Source organism: Lontra canadensis, unplaced genomic scaffold (genome assembly GCF_010015895.1).
Source record: "Lontra canadensis isolate GAN:19392208 unplaced genomic scaffold, GSC_riverotter_1.0 scaffold69, whole genome shotgun sequence".
NCBI classification, from domain to species: domain Eukaryota; kingdom Metazoa; phylum Chordata; class Mammalia; order Carnivora; family Mustelidae; genus Lontra; species Lontra canadensis.
In genome coordinates, this window is record NW_022631063.1 from 7,763,512 (window position 1) to 7,779,691 (window position 16,180).

Genomic DNA, 16,180 nt, shown 5'->3' on the forward strand with positions numbered 1-16,180 from the left:
TAGATCTGTATCAAGTAAGAAAGTTGATTTAGCTTACTAAACTTATATAATTAGTATCCTTCAAAAAAAGAGAAGTCAGCAACTTACACTAGCAAAGAAAACATCATGGTGATTTCCACAACTTACACTAGCAAAGAAAACATCATGGTGATTTCCACAAAACATTTAAGGAGGAAATTGTATCAATACATACAAACTTTCAGAAAACAGAGGAAGAAGGAACAGTCGAAACTCATTTTATTAGGCCAGTTTTATCCTGATACCCAAACCAGGCATCATGAAAAAACTACAATTCCAGATCCTTCATGAACATAGAAGCAAAAGCCTTAACAATATTTGTACTAGAAAAGGATAACACACTATGGCCAAATGGGTTTATCCTAGGAATGCATAGTTGGTTCAACAACAAAAATCATTTAATTTAATTTGCAATATTAATAGAATTGATTTTTTAAAAGCATATGATCATCTCAGTTGTCAAAAAATGTTTGACAAAATTCAATACCCATTCATGGTAAAAACACTAAAAAAAATAAGGAACAGAAAGGAATTTTCTCAACCTGATAAAGGGCATGTATGAAAAACCCATAGCTAACATAATTATTAAGAGTGAAAGGTAGAGAGCTTGCTAAGATCAGGGACAAGACAAGGATAGACAAGACAAGCTGCCTTCATTACCTCTTTTTAACATTGAATTGGAAGTTCTAGAAAGAACAGTTAAGTAAGAAAAATAAATAAAGGCATCTAGTTTGGAAAGGAGGAGGTAAATTAATGTCTGTTTGCAAATTACATAATCTTATGTGTGGAAAATTATAAGGAATTTCCAAAAAATTATTAGAGTTAATAAATGAGTTCAGCAGGTTTGTAGGCTACATGATCTATGTACAAAAAAATCTATTTTAGTCCTTTGTGCTAGCAATGAGCAATCTGAAAACAAAATTTAAAAAGTAATTCCATTTAGAATAGGGTTAGGAAAATACTCTGCTATTAGGTTTGTGATGCTGCACAATTTTGTGAATATACTAAGCTATACATGTTAAGAGGGTGAATTTTATGGTATACAAATTACATCTCAATTTAAAAAATATACGGAGAAGGGACTTTTATCTGGAATATATCAAGGACTCCTATAATTTGGTAATGTAAGGAAACAAAACAAAAAAAACCAAAGTGGGTATAAAATTTGAACAGGCACTTTTCATAAGAATATATATGAATGACCCACAAGTACATGAAAATGTATTCACCATCATTGTTGATTAGAAGAGTACAAACTAATGTCACAAGTGATGAGGATTTAGAGTACCTGAAACTCTTACTCATTGCTGACGGTAATGCAAAATGGCATAGTAAAATTATTTTATATAAATTTTTTATTATGTTAGCCACTGAACAGTACATCATTAGTTTTTGATGTAGTATATAGTCAAATTTGAAAAAAGTTTGGCAATTTCTTTTAAAAGCTGAGCATGCATTTACTGTACAACCCAACAATTCTACTCCTAGGTATCTACCAAAAGAAATAGAACATATGTTCACATAAAGATGTACATAAATGTTTAAAACAGCTTAATTTGTAGTAGTCAAAAACTAAGCAACCCAGAATTCATTCGCAAGTAAACACGTGAATAAAAGGAGGTATATCCAAACAGTATAATACTACTCAGCAGTAAAAAGGAATGGACTGCTGATACAATAACATGAATGAATCTCAAAATATGCTCAGTGAAAGGAGGACAGGCACAAAAGACCACACACACACACACACACACACACACACACACACACACATACACACACAGTTTGATTCTATTTATATGGAAATTTTTTAAAAATTCGTAACTATAAAGACAGAAAGCAGGATTAGTGGTTGCTTGGGGCCAGGAGTAGGGGCTGGAATTGATTGCATATAGGCAAAAGCAAAATTTTTGGAGGGGAGGGAATTGTTCTGAAGTTTTATTGTAGTAGTGGTTACCTGACTATACATTTGTCAGAATGCATCAAACTACACTTAGAGTGGGCAAATTTTATGGTATGTGTAATACACCTCAATTATATTGTTTTTTTTAAGATGCCTTCTTTATTGTTGCTAGAAAAATGGGAGATGTATAGCCTCATTTCTAGAGATTATAAAAATTAACATCTTTTTCAGCCTGCATTTCATTTTGCTTTTTTATCTTTAATTTTTTTCTTTGTAGCACATTATAGAATTTTATACTTAATCTACATAGTTAGTTCAATTTTGCAAACAGATGTTTGAATGTTTATTATGTGCCAAGCAGTGGGAAAACAGAGCCCCTACCCCAAGATACTATTCCCATAGTCTTACAGGAAATGCTAATTTATTTTAAAATTAATTAATAGAAAATATAAACACAAGAAGAGAAGTGTTTACAAAGTATGGACGGGTTCACTTTATCTGAATGGAGCTGAGTAATCTAAGAGGTCTTTAAGTTTGGTCAGGGAAGGATTCTCTGGGGAGCTGTCATTTGAAGGATGAGAGGAATTGATCAGTGGACAGGGGAAAGTAAACATATTAGCCTCCTAAATAGTCTTTAGTTAAATAGAGAAGGAGTGGGGGGTGTATTTTGGTGTTTATAAGACTAACAAAGTCCTTTAAAGCACAGGATTTGAATCCTTTAGCTCACTGATTTCTTTGTTTCTCTTATTACTGATAGAACTTCAACTTAGCTGGCACTTAGATCTCTCAAGTTTTTAAAATCTCCACCCTCTTTTGGAGTTTCACACTCATTCAGGGTCCTGGCATATTATTCTGTACTACATCTTGTGAATTCCATATTTTCACTGTTCTTCAGCCACACTGACAGCCTATGTCTTTTTACCCAAAAGTTACTTTCCCTTTGCCCCCAAAACATTTGCTCTCATAGAGTGGCTAGATTCTATAGACTGTATTATTCACCAGAAATGTGCAACACTATTTAAAAAATAAATGTATAGAAGAAGCAGATGCTATCTTAAATCACTTAAGATTTAAATTTCAATGAGAAATACTGTGGGATATTTGGATAGAAAGCTGGGAACCTATTATCTCTTCTTTGCTCCTTCTACTCCCTATATTTTCCTTTACTTGACTCCGTTGAGAAAATTTTCTTACTGTCCAAAAGTAACTGATGAGGATGACATTTAAAATATCTATAATGGGAACTGTTCTTTATGAAATGCCTTGAGAATTTTCTGTTTCATGTCTAAAAGGAAGAAGAAGAATTTTCGGTTCTTTCCAGCTGCCTGGGACTTCTGCCAACATTTTACCAAACAGAACATCCATTCATCAGTGCCTCTTGTCTGGATTGGCCAGTTCCAGCATTTGATATTATATCTCAGTGGTGTCTTGAGATAAATTCATTTACTGAAAGACATGCAGAACAAGGAAAGGTACGTAAAAAGAGTAGTATTGCCCACTTGACATAGGGGTGATATGTTAATAGGGTAAGAGAACAATGAAGAATTAAAAATTTCAGATCAGCTGTTTTGGGGAGCATATACTAAACTAATTATGTTGAAAAATGGTTTCCTTATGTAATGTTTATGATTCTAAAAGCAAAAATACTTCAATTAACAAAGCTAAGTTATTAATATGCTACTCTAAGTTGGTTTTAGGTCATTAGGCTTTTATTGAATGTCTTAAATAATCATAGCCCTAGACTTGAAAGATACAAAGGAATTTTTTTTTTTTTAAAGATTTTATTTATTTATTTATTTGTCAGAGACAGAGGGAGAGAGAGTGAGCGAGCACAGGCAGACAGAGAGGCAGGCAGAGGCAGAGGGAGAAGCAGGCTCCCCGCCGAGCAAGGAGCCCGCCCGATGTGGGACTCGATCCCAGGACGCTGGGATCATGACCTGAGCCTAAGGCAGCCGCTTAACCAACTGAGCCACCCAGGCGTCCCGAAAGATACAAAGGAATTTTAAGATAGACAAGGAACTTATAAGCTTATTGGGAAGACAGCTGTCACACAAAAATCAAAGATTTGGAGTAGCAGATTTAAAAGGCCGTGTCTTTAACTTTAAAATTTGCTGGGCCTATCCTGCCAGCTTGGCTAGTAAAGGGTTTTGTGTTGAAGATAGTTGAACTGGAAAGGTAGAGTGGGGCCAGTGGGAAGTGGCTATGAATTCCATGGTTTGATGCTTAGACTTTCTACCTCAAACTATAGGTGGAATTACAGTTTTTGAGAAATGGAATAATATGATGGAAGTATTTTAGGGAGATAATTTGGGTAGTTTTTTAGTAGGCAAATTGAAATAAGGAGAGAGAGAAGCCAGAGATTATGTAGGTGGTGAAGAAAATCTGGTATTATTCTGACAGAAGAAATTAGATAGAATATAACCAATGCACGAGACATTTGAGAAAAATATATAGGACTTGATGACCAGATGTATATTTGACTTTAAGATCTGAAAGCAAAGCATTGAGAGAATAGTAACTAGTAGACATAATTCTGATAGAAATCTGATCCTGCTTAAAATACTGTTGATGGTGTATGGAGAAAGACTGGAGTCTTTGCATAGCATTCAGGGCTTTTCACCATCTTGCTTGCCTTTCTAAACTTCGTCCATACTCCCCTGCTACCACCTTGCTCAAACTGCAGAAGAATGTTTTAAGTGTGCTCTATGTTTTTAAACATGTGTTATTTCTTATTACTGTTACTTTTATCTAAAGCAGTTTTCCTATCCTTCTGTTGAATTAATCACTCCTCAAGGCTTTGCTAAGATAAGTGTACCTCTTCTGTAAAGCTTTGTCTGATAATCCTCCTTTTTCAATTCTAATCCCCTCCCTCTGTTGTGTTATATGACAGTACTTTTGCCATGATCTTTAACAGTCACCATATTTATCACTTTTGTTTGTTTAATATGTCTGAATGGGGGGCTCCAAAAGCAAAAATTGTTCCTTATTTTTCTTTGAATTGCTAGTTCCTAGAAAGTACCTGATATAGACTGGTCACCTAATAAATATTTGTAGAACAGTTAACTGGTAGGATGATATCATTGGTAGAAATAGAACTGGTAAAAGAAGAGCCATGTTTCAGAGAAAATGAGAATTTAATTTTAATTTTAAAAAGGAGATAATAGGGGCACCTGGGTGCCTCAGTGGGTTAAGCCTCTGCCTTCAGCTCAGGTCATGATCCCAGGGTCCTGGGATCAAGCCCCACATTGTGCTTTCTGCATGGCAGGGAGCCTGCTTCCCCTCCCCCCTCCACCTGCCTCTCTGTGTACTTGTGATCTCTGTCAAATAAATAAATAAAATCTTTTTAAAAAATAAAAAATAAATAAAAAGGAGATAATAAAAAATTAATATTTTATTTTATTTTCAAAAGATCTTATTTATTTGAGAGAGAGAGAGAGACAGAGATAGCATGGGCAGGGGAAGGGGCAGAAAGAGCTGGGAAGCAGACTCCCCACTGAGCATGGAGCCCAACACGCGACTGGATCCCAGAACCCTGAGATCAAGACCTGAGCCAAAGGCAGATGCTTAACTCACTTTGCCACCCAGTCTCAGTATTTTAGATAGAGGTGTCACACTAGAATAGACATTGAGTGAATAATAAAGGCAAGGTAAGCATAAATAATAAATGTCTCTGCTTTTGTTCACTTCTGTTTTCTATTGAAATCCTTAAGGAAATAATATTTTATACCCTCTCTTTTAAAGGAAAGACAATTTTAAGACATTAATTGGGCCTTGTATACTATGTATACAAATTTTTTTCCTATCTAGTAATTTCCTTATTTTTAGATAATAGCTAGAATCTGAAGTTATATATTGATGTCTAGAAGCCTATAATGAATGACTAGGGGTAAGAGATGGATATAACTTAGAACCAGGACAGGAGAAAGTGATGAGTATACATGTACTTAAAATTTTTTGTTTTCATAGGAGTCATGGGTTAAACAATAGATAAAAATTAACTCATTTGAGGGGCACCTGGTGGCTCAGTTGGTTAGGTGTCTACGTTCTCCTTGCGTCATGATCCCGGGGTCCTGGGATTGAGGCCCACATCCAGCTCTCTGCTCAGAGGAGAGCCTGCTTCTCCCTCTCCCTCTGCCTGCCATTCTCCCTACTTGTGTGTGCGCACACACACACACACACACACTCACACATACTCTCTCTCCCTCAAATAAATAAACAAAATCTTAAAAAAAATTAATTCATTTGATAGTATAATAACAAGCTCCCATGTTAGATGTATGATTATTAGTATGGATATTGATGGAAAATAAGAATTTGTCATTTAAAAAATAATCTTTTGTGTAAAATTGAGTGATAATGATTTGTTTTAGAGCCAGAACAGTATCATTTATTTCTACTTACTCCAAAATTTTCCAGTTATTTGAATGCACTCCCATCCAACCTGCATCCCTACTTTTATCTCTGTTCCACTCTGTTCTTTCTCTAGTCCTGACTCTGACCCAGGTCAACCAGATTTTCTTTACCTGGAATTTTAAATATGAACAAGATAGAAACCATATTTGGAGCTGAGTAGTCCAACAAAAGTACCCTTGGAAGATAGTCTGAATTACTGCTCTGATTTTTTGTATCAGCTAAGATTCTTTGGTCACAGACAGTTTTGGTGTGTTTTCTCTGAAGTGCTACCACTGGATAACCCCATCTGAACCACTTTCCGTCCTTCTGTATGGTGCTCAAGATTCAGATTCCTGGGAGAAAGGATCTGATTGACCTAATCTGCATCCTATGTACACCCCTGTGATGGGGCAGGATCTTGCATTAGGGCAACTGTCAGACCTGTATGGAACGAGAAAAGAGGTTATTTTCCAAATACTGTAATACTGTTAATAGTATAAGAAGGCAGATAAGGTTGTGGACAAATTGAAAAACATAAATAACAAACAATGGTGGCCCACTGTCTTCATATCTTACCTGTTGGCACGTAGACATCCTTATTCTCATTCACAGAGTTTCATTTATTCCCCTGTTCAAAATGATGTAACCGTTGCATTTATAATCACAAATGCATCTACCACTTTGCCAAATATGCAAATAAAGTCACATCCAATAGTTACATCATCATACCCTTCTGAATGCAGAGGCTCTGAGAGACGTCCATTCCTTCTGTATTTGTTGTACTTATACCCTGGTGGCCTGGAAAATTTTAATTAGCAGCTCCTCACCCTGAATTCCATAGTTAAGTGAAAGAAAAAGATAATAGAAAATTTTGCAAGAAGATATGCCACCGTAAGCAAGAACATTTACAAGTAGTCATAAAGCTGTAACTAATATATAGTCGAATATATGACTTTCTTCTTGCATCTTCTGTGACCAGAACCTCAACAGGTTGTATTTATTTGACCAAGGTTGTGAACCAGACTTTATTCTGAGAGGTCTGAGCTTCTGGTAATTGGTTCTGTCTTGCTTATATTAAGGCCATAATAGTTTTGTGTTAAATTTTTATCTTTCGATCTTGGGACATGGTGAGCAGCGGGGCTCAGGGATCTCTAAGTTTAAAACATTCTGCTGCTAATTGTATAGCAAGATTTCTATGCTTCTTGATAGTTCAGACTATGCTATAAGCCATTCCTTTCTTCTCCTAGTGAGAAGAAATGGCCAGATGACATTTAGTTTCTACTTCAGTGGGACTATTATCATATCCTCTAATGGAGGATAGTACACAACTTCCTTAGAATGGTCCTAAACCACAGAAGAATTTAGAATAGCAGGAAACAGAAATAAAAGAACTGAATTCTTAGGTGTAATCACGAGACCTGCCAAAACCACTTCTCACTCCCTGGTTTCCAGACTGATGGATTTCATCTGCGGGAAAATGATTACCCACAATGTGCTGGTTGCTGTTTTAGAGCATGTACTTCATTCTGTAGGTGCATATACTTCATTTTATAGTTATTTTCTCTCAGCTGGTACCATCTAAATTCTATCAGTGAAGTAGTTCGTCATTTAAAAGATGAGCAGTTTTGTCAGATGTTTGAATATATGTTAGGATCAGTTACTTCCATAGGCATCCACCTGTTGCCTCACATCTGTTGTTATGAAAAAAATTCTTTAAGACCATGTGGTGTGAGCTGCTGGGTAATAGACAGCCTAATCTAGATAGGTATCAAGTTCAGTGAGGACAAATTGCTCTCCCTTCCACTGATGGAAGAGTGCGGTATAACCAACCCGTTACAGAATATGCAATCTTTGCAATCTGAGTTTGGGCACTGAATGTAGGCAAATAGCATATTGTAAGCACATATATTGGCCTTGGCCTTGCTTCCATGGCCACTTTATCCATGAGCTTATTGATAAATGCCAGGCTGACTACATAAGTACTACATCAATTTAGATAGGTTATGGTTGTAAGTAATGTGAAATGGTCAGTTTCTTGAGATATTAGATTCATATTTCATTTTATCTATTCATGGAGGGGCATCTAGAAAGCAATTACTGCTTTTACCAGTATTTTTATAAACTGCAAATAATGAATTAAGTATACTCTGTGGGGAAACTTAACTAATTTGGCATTTTTTTCCATACTTGTAGCAGAAAGTTTATAAAAAGAGTTATAGCCATAGCACTTATGGATACAAAAGGCTTTAACAGCTGGTGGTACAAGAGGGTTTTACATCTTCTTAGGAGATTCTAAATTATAAAGTGTTGAGGTAGAAATAATGAGTTATAGCCATAACCTTACCTTAAGAAAAGCCAATAAATTGTTTATCTGAGAAAGATCAAAAGTTGATTTTTAAAAAGTTTAACTATTTAAAATTTTGCATTAGTGCAGTCTTAGTTATGTTTAATATTTTTAAGTAATGACAAGTTTAAATGTTTTAGCATACGTAATCTGAAAACTGATACCATACTGTAATTGGAAACAACATTAAAATAGAGATTAGTAATTGTACTATTTTAGTCATTTGTAAAATGGAATTGAGAGGAGTTTTAATAAAGAAAATAAGCCACATACTTAGAGACAGATGTGTTTTTCTTAGGAAAAAAAAAGGGCTTTAAAATATAAGCATTTTGTGTTAGTGACTTAAATACGTAGGATTAATGAGTAATTTTGGATAATATTTTAGGCCTTGCTTATCCAAGAGTCAAGATGGAAATTACCACACCTGCTCCAGTTGCCTGAGAATTATAACACCATTTTTCAGTACTACCACAGAAAAACCTGTAGTGTCTGCACTAAGGTTCCTAAGGATCCTGCTGTTTGCCTTGTTTGTGGTACTTTTGTATGCCTGAAAGGACTTTGCTGCAAGCAACAAAGCTACTGTGAATGTGTATTGGTAAGCAATAGTAAATAATAGAAAATGTATGAAAACTCAAATGTACTGGCACATGGAAATGTGGTATATGTGGTTATCCCGCTCTTCATATTAGCTCTTCTTTGAATTAAATACACAGTACACAAAAATTTTGTTCTTGTTCTTTTGTTAATCTAGTAGAAGGGTTTAAAAAAAAGAAAAACCCAAACATCTGAGGCTTTACTTAAGTGAGTAAAACTTGTCTTAAGTCCACTTCCACTTCCTCTCTCTGCGCCCGTTGCCCTTTCATGGTAGGAACTCTTACATGGTGAGCAGTAAGACAGTGGTCATACCTGCTCTTGTGGGTGCCAGCCTCTGAATTAGGTTTAGGTTGGCTCTTAATTGCTTTCCTAGATAATCCTTAACCCAAATTCCTCCTAGTGTATTACTAATCAAATGTTAAGAATGAAATTGTAAGTTTAACTTAGATGAAATCTTTTTAAGAATTTAAGAGATATTTGGTATTATTTAGAAGACATTTAACTAAGGCATTCTTGATTTTCTTATAAAGTCCATTTGATTATGAAGATCACTGATGTATTTTTAATTATTTAGCATTCTCAGAACTGTGGTGCTGGAACAGGAATTTTCCTTTTGATCAATGCTTCGGTGATTATCATCATTCGAGGCCACCGCTTCTGCCTCTGGGGTTCTGTGTATTTGGATGCTCATGGAGAAGAAGATCGGGATCTTAGGTTAGATATGCATGGGTATATTTGAATGTTTTATTGATGTTTCATCAATAAGAACAATGTACCATTCCTGGCTTTGTAATTGTAATAATAATTATTTTTTTATATTAAGAAATTCTGATAGTCATTAAGTTAAAGCTGTTTCTAGTTTTTGAGATACTTTACACATCCACATGCTAAGGAAATATAAAATAAACCAAACTACTATGTGAGATTTTAGCCATAAAGAATCTATTTTTTTTAAATGTGTGTGAAATCTTCACTGTATTGTACAACTTTTAATACCTTTTTTTCCTTTTTATTCTAGGCGAGGCAAACCTCTCTACATTTGTAAGGAAAGATACAAAGTTCTTGAGCAACAGTGGATTTCTCATACTTTTGATCACATCAATAAAAGATGGGGTCCACATTACAATGGGCTGTGACTCACCACCTCAGCATTGCATTATATCATTTTCATTAAGAATTTATCAACAATAAGCTTTACCTTAATTTGGGGGATTAACGCTTTTGCTGAGGGAGAAAAAGAAAACATAAAGCCTTTCCAAAATTAGGTGCTTGGTAATCACATTAATGGTATAATAAATTTTTTTTTAAGTATCTGGAGAACATAACAAATAACAAGTTAAATCATTCTTTAGTGGTCCTTTTTTTTTTTAAGTCCACAATTAATAAGAAGCACAACTTGTTGACAAAATCATTTAAAAATGATTCTCCCAGCAATGCATATCAGCTATTCATTGATACTTAGAGTGGGTGTGATTTATTTAAAGTTTTACTGCTTCTTTATATCTGTGTGTTTTAATTTGCATCTGCTAAACACAATGCATCCTTTCCCTCTGGCATTCTTGTGTTGATTTGAGATTTTTGCTGTATGTAATTAGAAAAAAAAATGTAAAACATGATTTATGTGAAATATTGTATAGTAAAAGTTGGTCTAATAGTAGGACTTTAAAATTTTTTCTTATTGTGAGGAATCTGTTAAAAAGTTTAAGGCTTTGCTGAAAACTTAATTCATTCTCAGGAATTTCATAAATATTCTCCCCAGGTAAATAATCGAAATAGTTGTAAAATAAGTAGATAGCTGCTGTTAATATAATACAGTACATTTTGAGGGACATATGTGTGGTTGGGGAAGGGAGTCCTTAAAAATCAAAATTTGCCATTTCATTTGGATGACTTACTTGAGGTATTAACAAATAGATTTTACTATAAAATCAGATGTTTTAAGGACATACATATGGCGGAGTTTGGTTCTGTGCATGCCCACTGTTTATACCAGCCAAATTTTTGTTTAAATGATGGAATTGGAAATTGCTTAGACTTACCTACAAATGAAGCTTAGTTTTGTCAGCTCGAGAGGTTCATCTATATTGTATTTGTGCAGCGTAATCACTGCTATTTCTGCTTAGTTTCCTGAAAGGAAAAAAAAAAGGCTCAGTGGTGATGACCCTCATGAATGAGCCACGCATCTGCATTCTTCGTAGAAGCTGCTGCGAAAAGCAATTTATGTTTGTTGGGTTTTTTAATCAGTAAGAATGGGAATGATTGAACTAAAACCCACTCTATAAATAGAGAAGGAAGATTACAGAAAAGCATGTTATATATTGCTAACAAGATTTTTCTTCCAAATGATTTAGTAATTTGATGATTATTTAATAGATAGTGTTATCAAGCAATTCCTGGTACTTTGGACTTCCATGGCTTGTTATATAAAATTACATTTTTACATGTAAAAATAAACTAAAAAACATCTAATGATAAAATACAAAAATAAAGTCAGATCTATGTTCTAAAAATTACTGAATGACATGACATTACAGAATGTGAAAATGGACATTAAATGATGGCCTTGCATTAAAATACAGCAGAACAGTACATATTCAGATGTGTTCAAAAGTCAAAAAATTACCTATAGCTCCACAATAAAAATACATGGAAATAGCTTGCTATTTTTATATACATTTCCAAAATATTAAGATAACTTTCTGAAAGATGAGAATGATTCTGTTTAACTAAATAGTTGTCCTTTCCAACACATTGCTACTTTTTTAAATACTGTATCATAAGTTCAGCCTGTCATATTTTTTGCATTGGTCATTCTGAATACCAGACCATTTGTAAGTGTGGTTGAAGAGCAAATGCTAATTTAAATCTCTAGTAAATACTGTTACAGGATTCATGAACTTGAATAATTCTACAGTTTGAAACTCTGATGCTATATATACATGGTATAATGTATTCAGACTTTGATTACTACATATTTAAAATGGAATGTTTTATGATTGTGCATATGGATGTGAAGTGAAAATATTAGCCTTAACATTAAAATTTGGGTATTTGATAGTGTTTATTTTGATATTGGTGAATTAGTCACCAGTAAATTTTTAAAAAGCACTTGGTTGAAAATTGTACTTGAATTACATACATGCATGCTGCTAAACTAGAACTTTAATTTTTTCCCCCATAACTTTTATAAGTCCCATTTATAAGCCCACTTTTAAAAATAACAGGTCCAAGCTAGAGTGATGTGTGTATATTATTAAAAAAAATGTACTGGTGTGGTATCTTGTATGAATGAACATTTAAATACAGTACATTACTGTAGAGGCTAAATCAATCTTTATAATTAAGCAGAGATTACAAAACTAGGAATAATCAACATTGTAAGATATGTTAATAAAAACCTACTGTCATTTGGTTTGTGAAAGGTCCTTAAAATGTTTAATTCTTAAATGTTTTTCTTTTTTTTAAGGTATTGACAATAGTAAATGTAAGTGAGCATAGCAGAAAAGATCAAAGCATAACATAACTGATAGTTGCTCTAAGGTGGAGTTAAGTATAAAGGTTTGCTTTTCCTTACACCTTTTATTTGCAGAGGTAGTTCCTGTTTCTTCTATCCTTGTCTTAAAAGAATGCAAAGCTTTTTGCTAAGTGTATGTTTTTGGAAGCTGGGGAGAAGGGAATGGGTATGCAGATCTGAGGAACGCTACTTTGGTCCTTGCTGCTTTCTAAAAATTCCAGCTAGACTTCAGAAATCTAAAGGGCTGTATGATAATGTTTATTTTGAATGGACTGTGATTTTGTTGGAATTGACAGTGTTCGCTCCTACCCCTCCATCCTGAAGCTCACCAGGCAGTTATCAGCTAAGCATCCATTTGTGTTCACAAACCTTTTTTCCCCTATTTTACATATTTTGGCACTTATTGATTTCTTTTTTTTTAAATATTTTATTTATTTATTTGACAGACAGAAATCACAAGTAGGCAGAGAGGCAGGCAGAGAGAGTGGGGGAAGCAGGCTCTCTACTGAGCAGAGAGCCTGATGCGGGGCTCGATCCCAGGACCCTGAGATCATGATCTGAGCAGAAGGCAGAGGCCTTAACCCACTGAGCCACCCAGGTGCTCTGGCATTTATTGATTTCTATGACTTAGAAAAGATGCTGATTGAAAACACTGACAATAGTGTGAGAGAATATATGAACCAAGAGTCTGTAGCATCTCCAGGATTGTAATTGCTGACTCTCAAGTTCCTGTTGTTGGCTTATTTTTATGGTCCTGTTGAACAACAAAAACAAAGCACAACATGATTTTAACCATGATTTTAATCAAATTACCAAGACAAGATACATTCACTGGGGGTTATTCCTAATATGCGATGGTTGGTGGGTCTCAGTCCCATTCACAGCACATAGTTATTTTCCTTTGTGATCTGGCTGGAGTGGGCAAAAGGATGGCAACGTGATCACTTCTTGATTTGTGAGACTTCAAGCCCCCTTGATGATAAAGCACATTAAATACAGAAGAGTTATTACCATCCTAGTGTGCCATAATCAAGTAGCAGTGGAGTGAACGTGATTCCAGCTGAAAAGGCATGATGGGATCTTAAGGATGGCTGCAATGTAAGATGTGGCAATAACAAAACTAATGTGGCAGAGCCCAAGAGCAAGCCAGAGAAGTAAGGTCAAGAGCACAGATAAAGGCTTCAGCTTGAGGAGAAGGAAAGTCTAGAGCAAACGAAGAGGATTCATATCTGATTCCCTATTATGTTGGTGACAGAGGAGCAGGATCATCTGTGGAGGGTGAGCAAGCCTAGTGTATCTGGGAGTTTTGACTTAAGTGGTAGGGTTTAGACATGGTACGAGAGAACAGGCTAGAAATAAAGAGAAGTACCACGGAAGTCATGGTGAGGACACAGTGGGGTTAGAAGCCACATTTCCATGGAGCAATTAGAAAGGTTCTGTGACTTTTTAGAGCCCCTAAGATCAGCAGTCCAGAACCCGAAGGGTAGAAACTAGACTGCTAAATTAACTAATAATTTGGGGATTTGAGAGGTGAGTGCAATATCGGGTGGTAGAATTGGGAATACTGATTGAAATGAGTGTGGGGTCCCTGCTGGTAAATTATGGGTTATAGGATTGGAAAACTATAAAAAAGATGAGACTTAATGAGGAGATGTGATGCAAGTTTTCTAAGTTTTCATTTGGAATTAGGACAAACTGCTTTTCTGTTGAATCATTTGAATTCATTCAGTAAATATTGAGCTCCTCTTATGCACCAAGCAGTGATGAATACTGGAAGTACAATGGGAAAAAAGCCAGATAGTCCCTTCTCTTGTATAGCTTTCTGTGTGATGAATACTACAAATGGTGTGTGTGTTAAGGGGTTGGGGCTAGCTAGGAGGAGAATGGAGTATAAGTTACTATTGAAGGAACCTCTAAATGAGACTTGGGAAGTATGATGAGGGTTCCAGGGGATAGAGTTGTCTATGGTGTTTCCCATAGACTGTGTAGGAGACACCTGGGTGAAAGTGGAGGTGTGGGGAGTAGTGTCTCAGGCAGGTATAGGGAGTACAATTGGCAAAGACCCAGGGTTGAGAGAGAACTTGTAGTTACAGATCTGAAAGGGCATCCTTACGACTCTAACAGGTGGTTTTGAGAGATAAACTCTAAATTACAAAGGGATTTTATAAGCTTTCTAAGAGTTTTAGACTTTGTTCAGAGAGCATGGGAAGACATTTCAGGGCTTTAGACAGGAGAGTGGCATAATCCGATTTCCATCTTAGAGAAATCAGTCTGGCTGTACTGTGGAGAAAAATCCAGAGTGGGAAGACCTGTTAGATACCTGTTGAAAGAGCCAAGACACGACAGTTGACTCAGCTAGGTGAATCGTAGTAGAGACAGAAGTGGACAGTGTCAGAAAAGACTTGACAAATCAGTAGGGTGAGGGAGAGCAAGGAATATTTAAGTGCCTCTGTGTTCCAGACTCTAAGCTAAATGTCAGGGACATCACATGGAACAGTTGGTTTCTGTCACCGCTATTCCGTTCTGCCAACGCAATGCAAACAGCATCCATTGATTTATGGAAGTGTGAATTGACATGACTGTGTTCCAATAAAGCTACTTATAAAAACAGGCTGTGGGCCATAGTTTGCCAAGCTTAGTTTTGGTGAGATGGTAGAGGTAGAAGCCAAAGTATAGCTTCTGGAGGTGAGAAGGTAGAAGCTTGACAATGAAGTGGAGGAGTAGAACAATTTCTTGACTCTCCCTAGCATGGCCAGGTCTTTTCCTCTCTGCAGGACACCTGGCCATATTTGCATTAAAACTTCCCTTCAGATAGTTTTTGCTATTATTCAGATGGTGTGTTGTTTGACCATCTGAGTCTAGGGCTTGAAGTCAGCAGACCTGGGTTCGAATGACCTCACTTCACCTCAGTGTATTAGTGAGGAATGTGCCGTGTTCCAAACAAAAAAAGTGACTAAGCAATAGCTTGAAGAAGTAAGGGGTTTATTAGTTTCAAGGAAAAGAAAGTCAAGGTAGGCAGACCAGGAAAGGGAATCTGCACAAGGAAATCATCGTGGATCTAGACCCCTATTGTTTCTCTTTTCTATATTGTTAGGTTATAGTTTTCATCCTCATGGCCACAAGACAGCTGTTAATCTCCAGGCTGCTATGAGGATGAAAAGCAAGATGGCTGCTAACCTTATTTTCCAGGCAGGAAAAAATGCCAAACGTTTCTTCCTAAGGGTGCTATCCACTGTTCATCAAGAGAAGCCTTCTCCTAGTGCACTTTTATATAAATCTCATTAGTCAGTATTGTCAGATGGCCACTATTAAATGCAAAGAAATCTGGGAAGGTAGGTGTTTTGGTTTTTGAGCCTCTATGCTAGAGGAATATAGGGCAGATAAAAGGGACTGCGAGTGACTTCTAGGTAGCTAA

At 35.8% G+C, this 16,180-nt stretch overlaps 1 protein-coding gene across 6 annotated transcripts in view; it reads left to right on the forward strand.

Annotated features, from left to right (window-relative positions):
• UBR3 (ubiquitin protein ligase E3 component n-recognin 3) overlaps positions 1-10,919 on the forward strand; it is a 234,896-nt gene extending 223,977 nt beyond the window's left edge. For 5 of the 6 annotated variants that reach the window (XM_032880422.1, XM_032880423.1, XM_032880425.1 and 2 more), the window contains 4 exons: positions 3,214-3,393; positions 9,043-9,252; positions 9,826-9,965; positions 10,270-10,387. In XM_032880422.1, coding sequence (XP_032736313.1) covers positions 3,214-3,393; positions 9,043-9,252; positions 9,826-9,965; positions 10,270-10,387 — 648 coding nt within the window. Of the gene's footprint in view, positions 1-3,213; positions 3,394-9,042; positions 9,253-9,825; positions 9,966-10,269 lie in introns of all 6 variants that reach the window. The other variant, XM_032880421.1, reaches the window with a different exon arrangement.
• Positions 10,920-16,180: the final 5,261 nt, after the last annotated feature.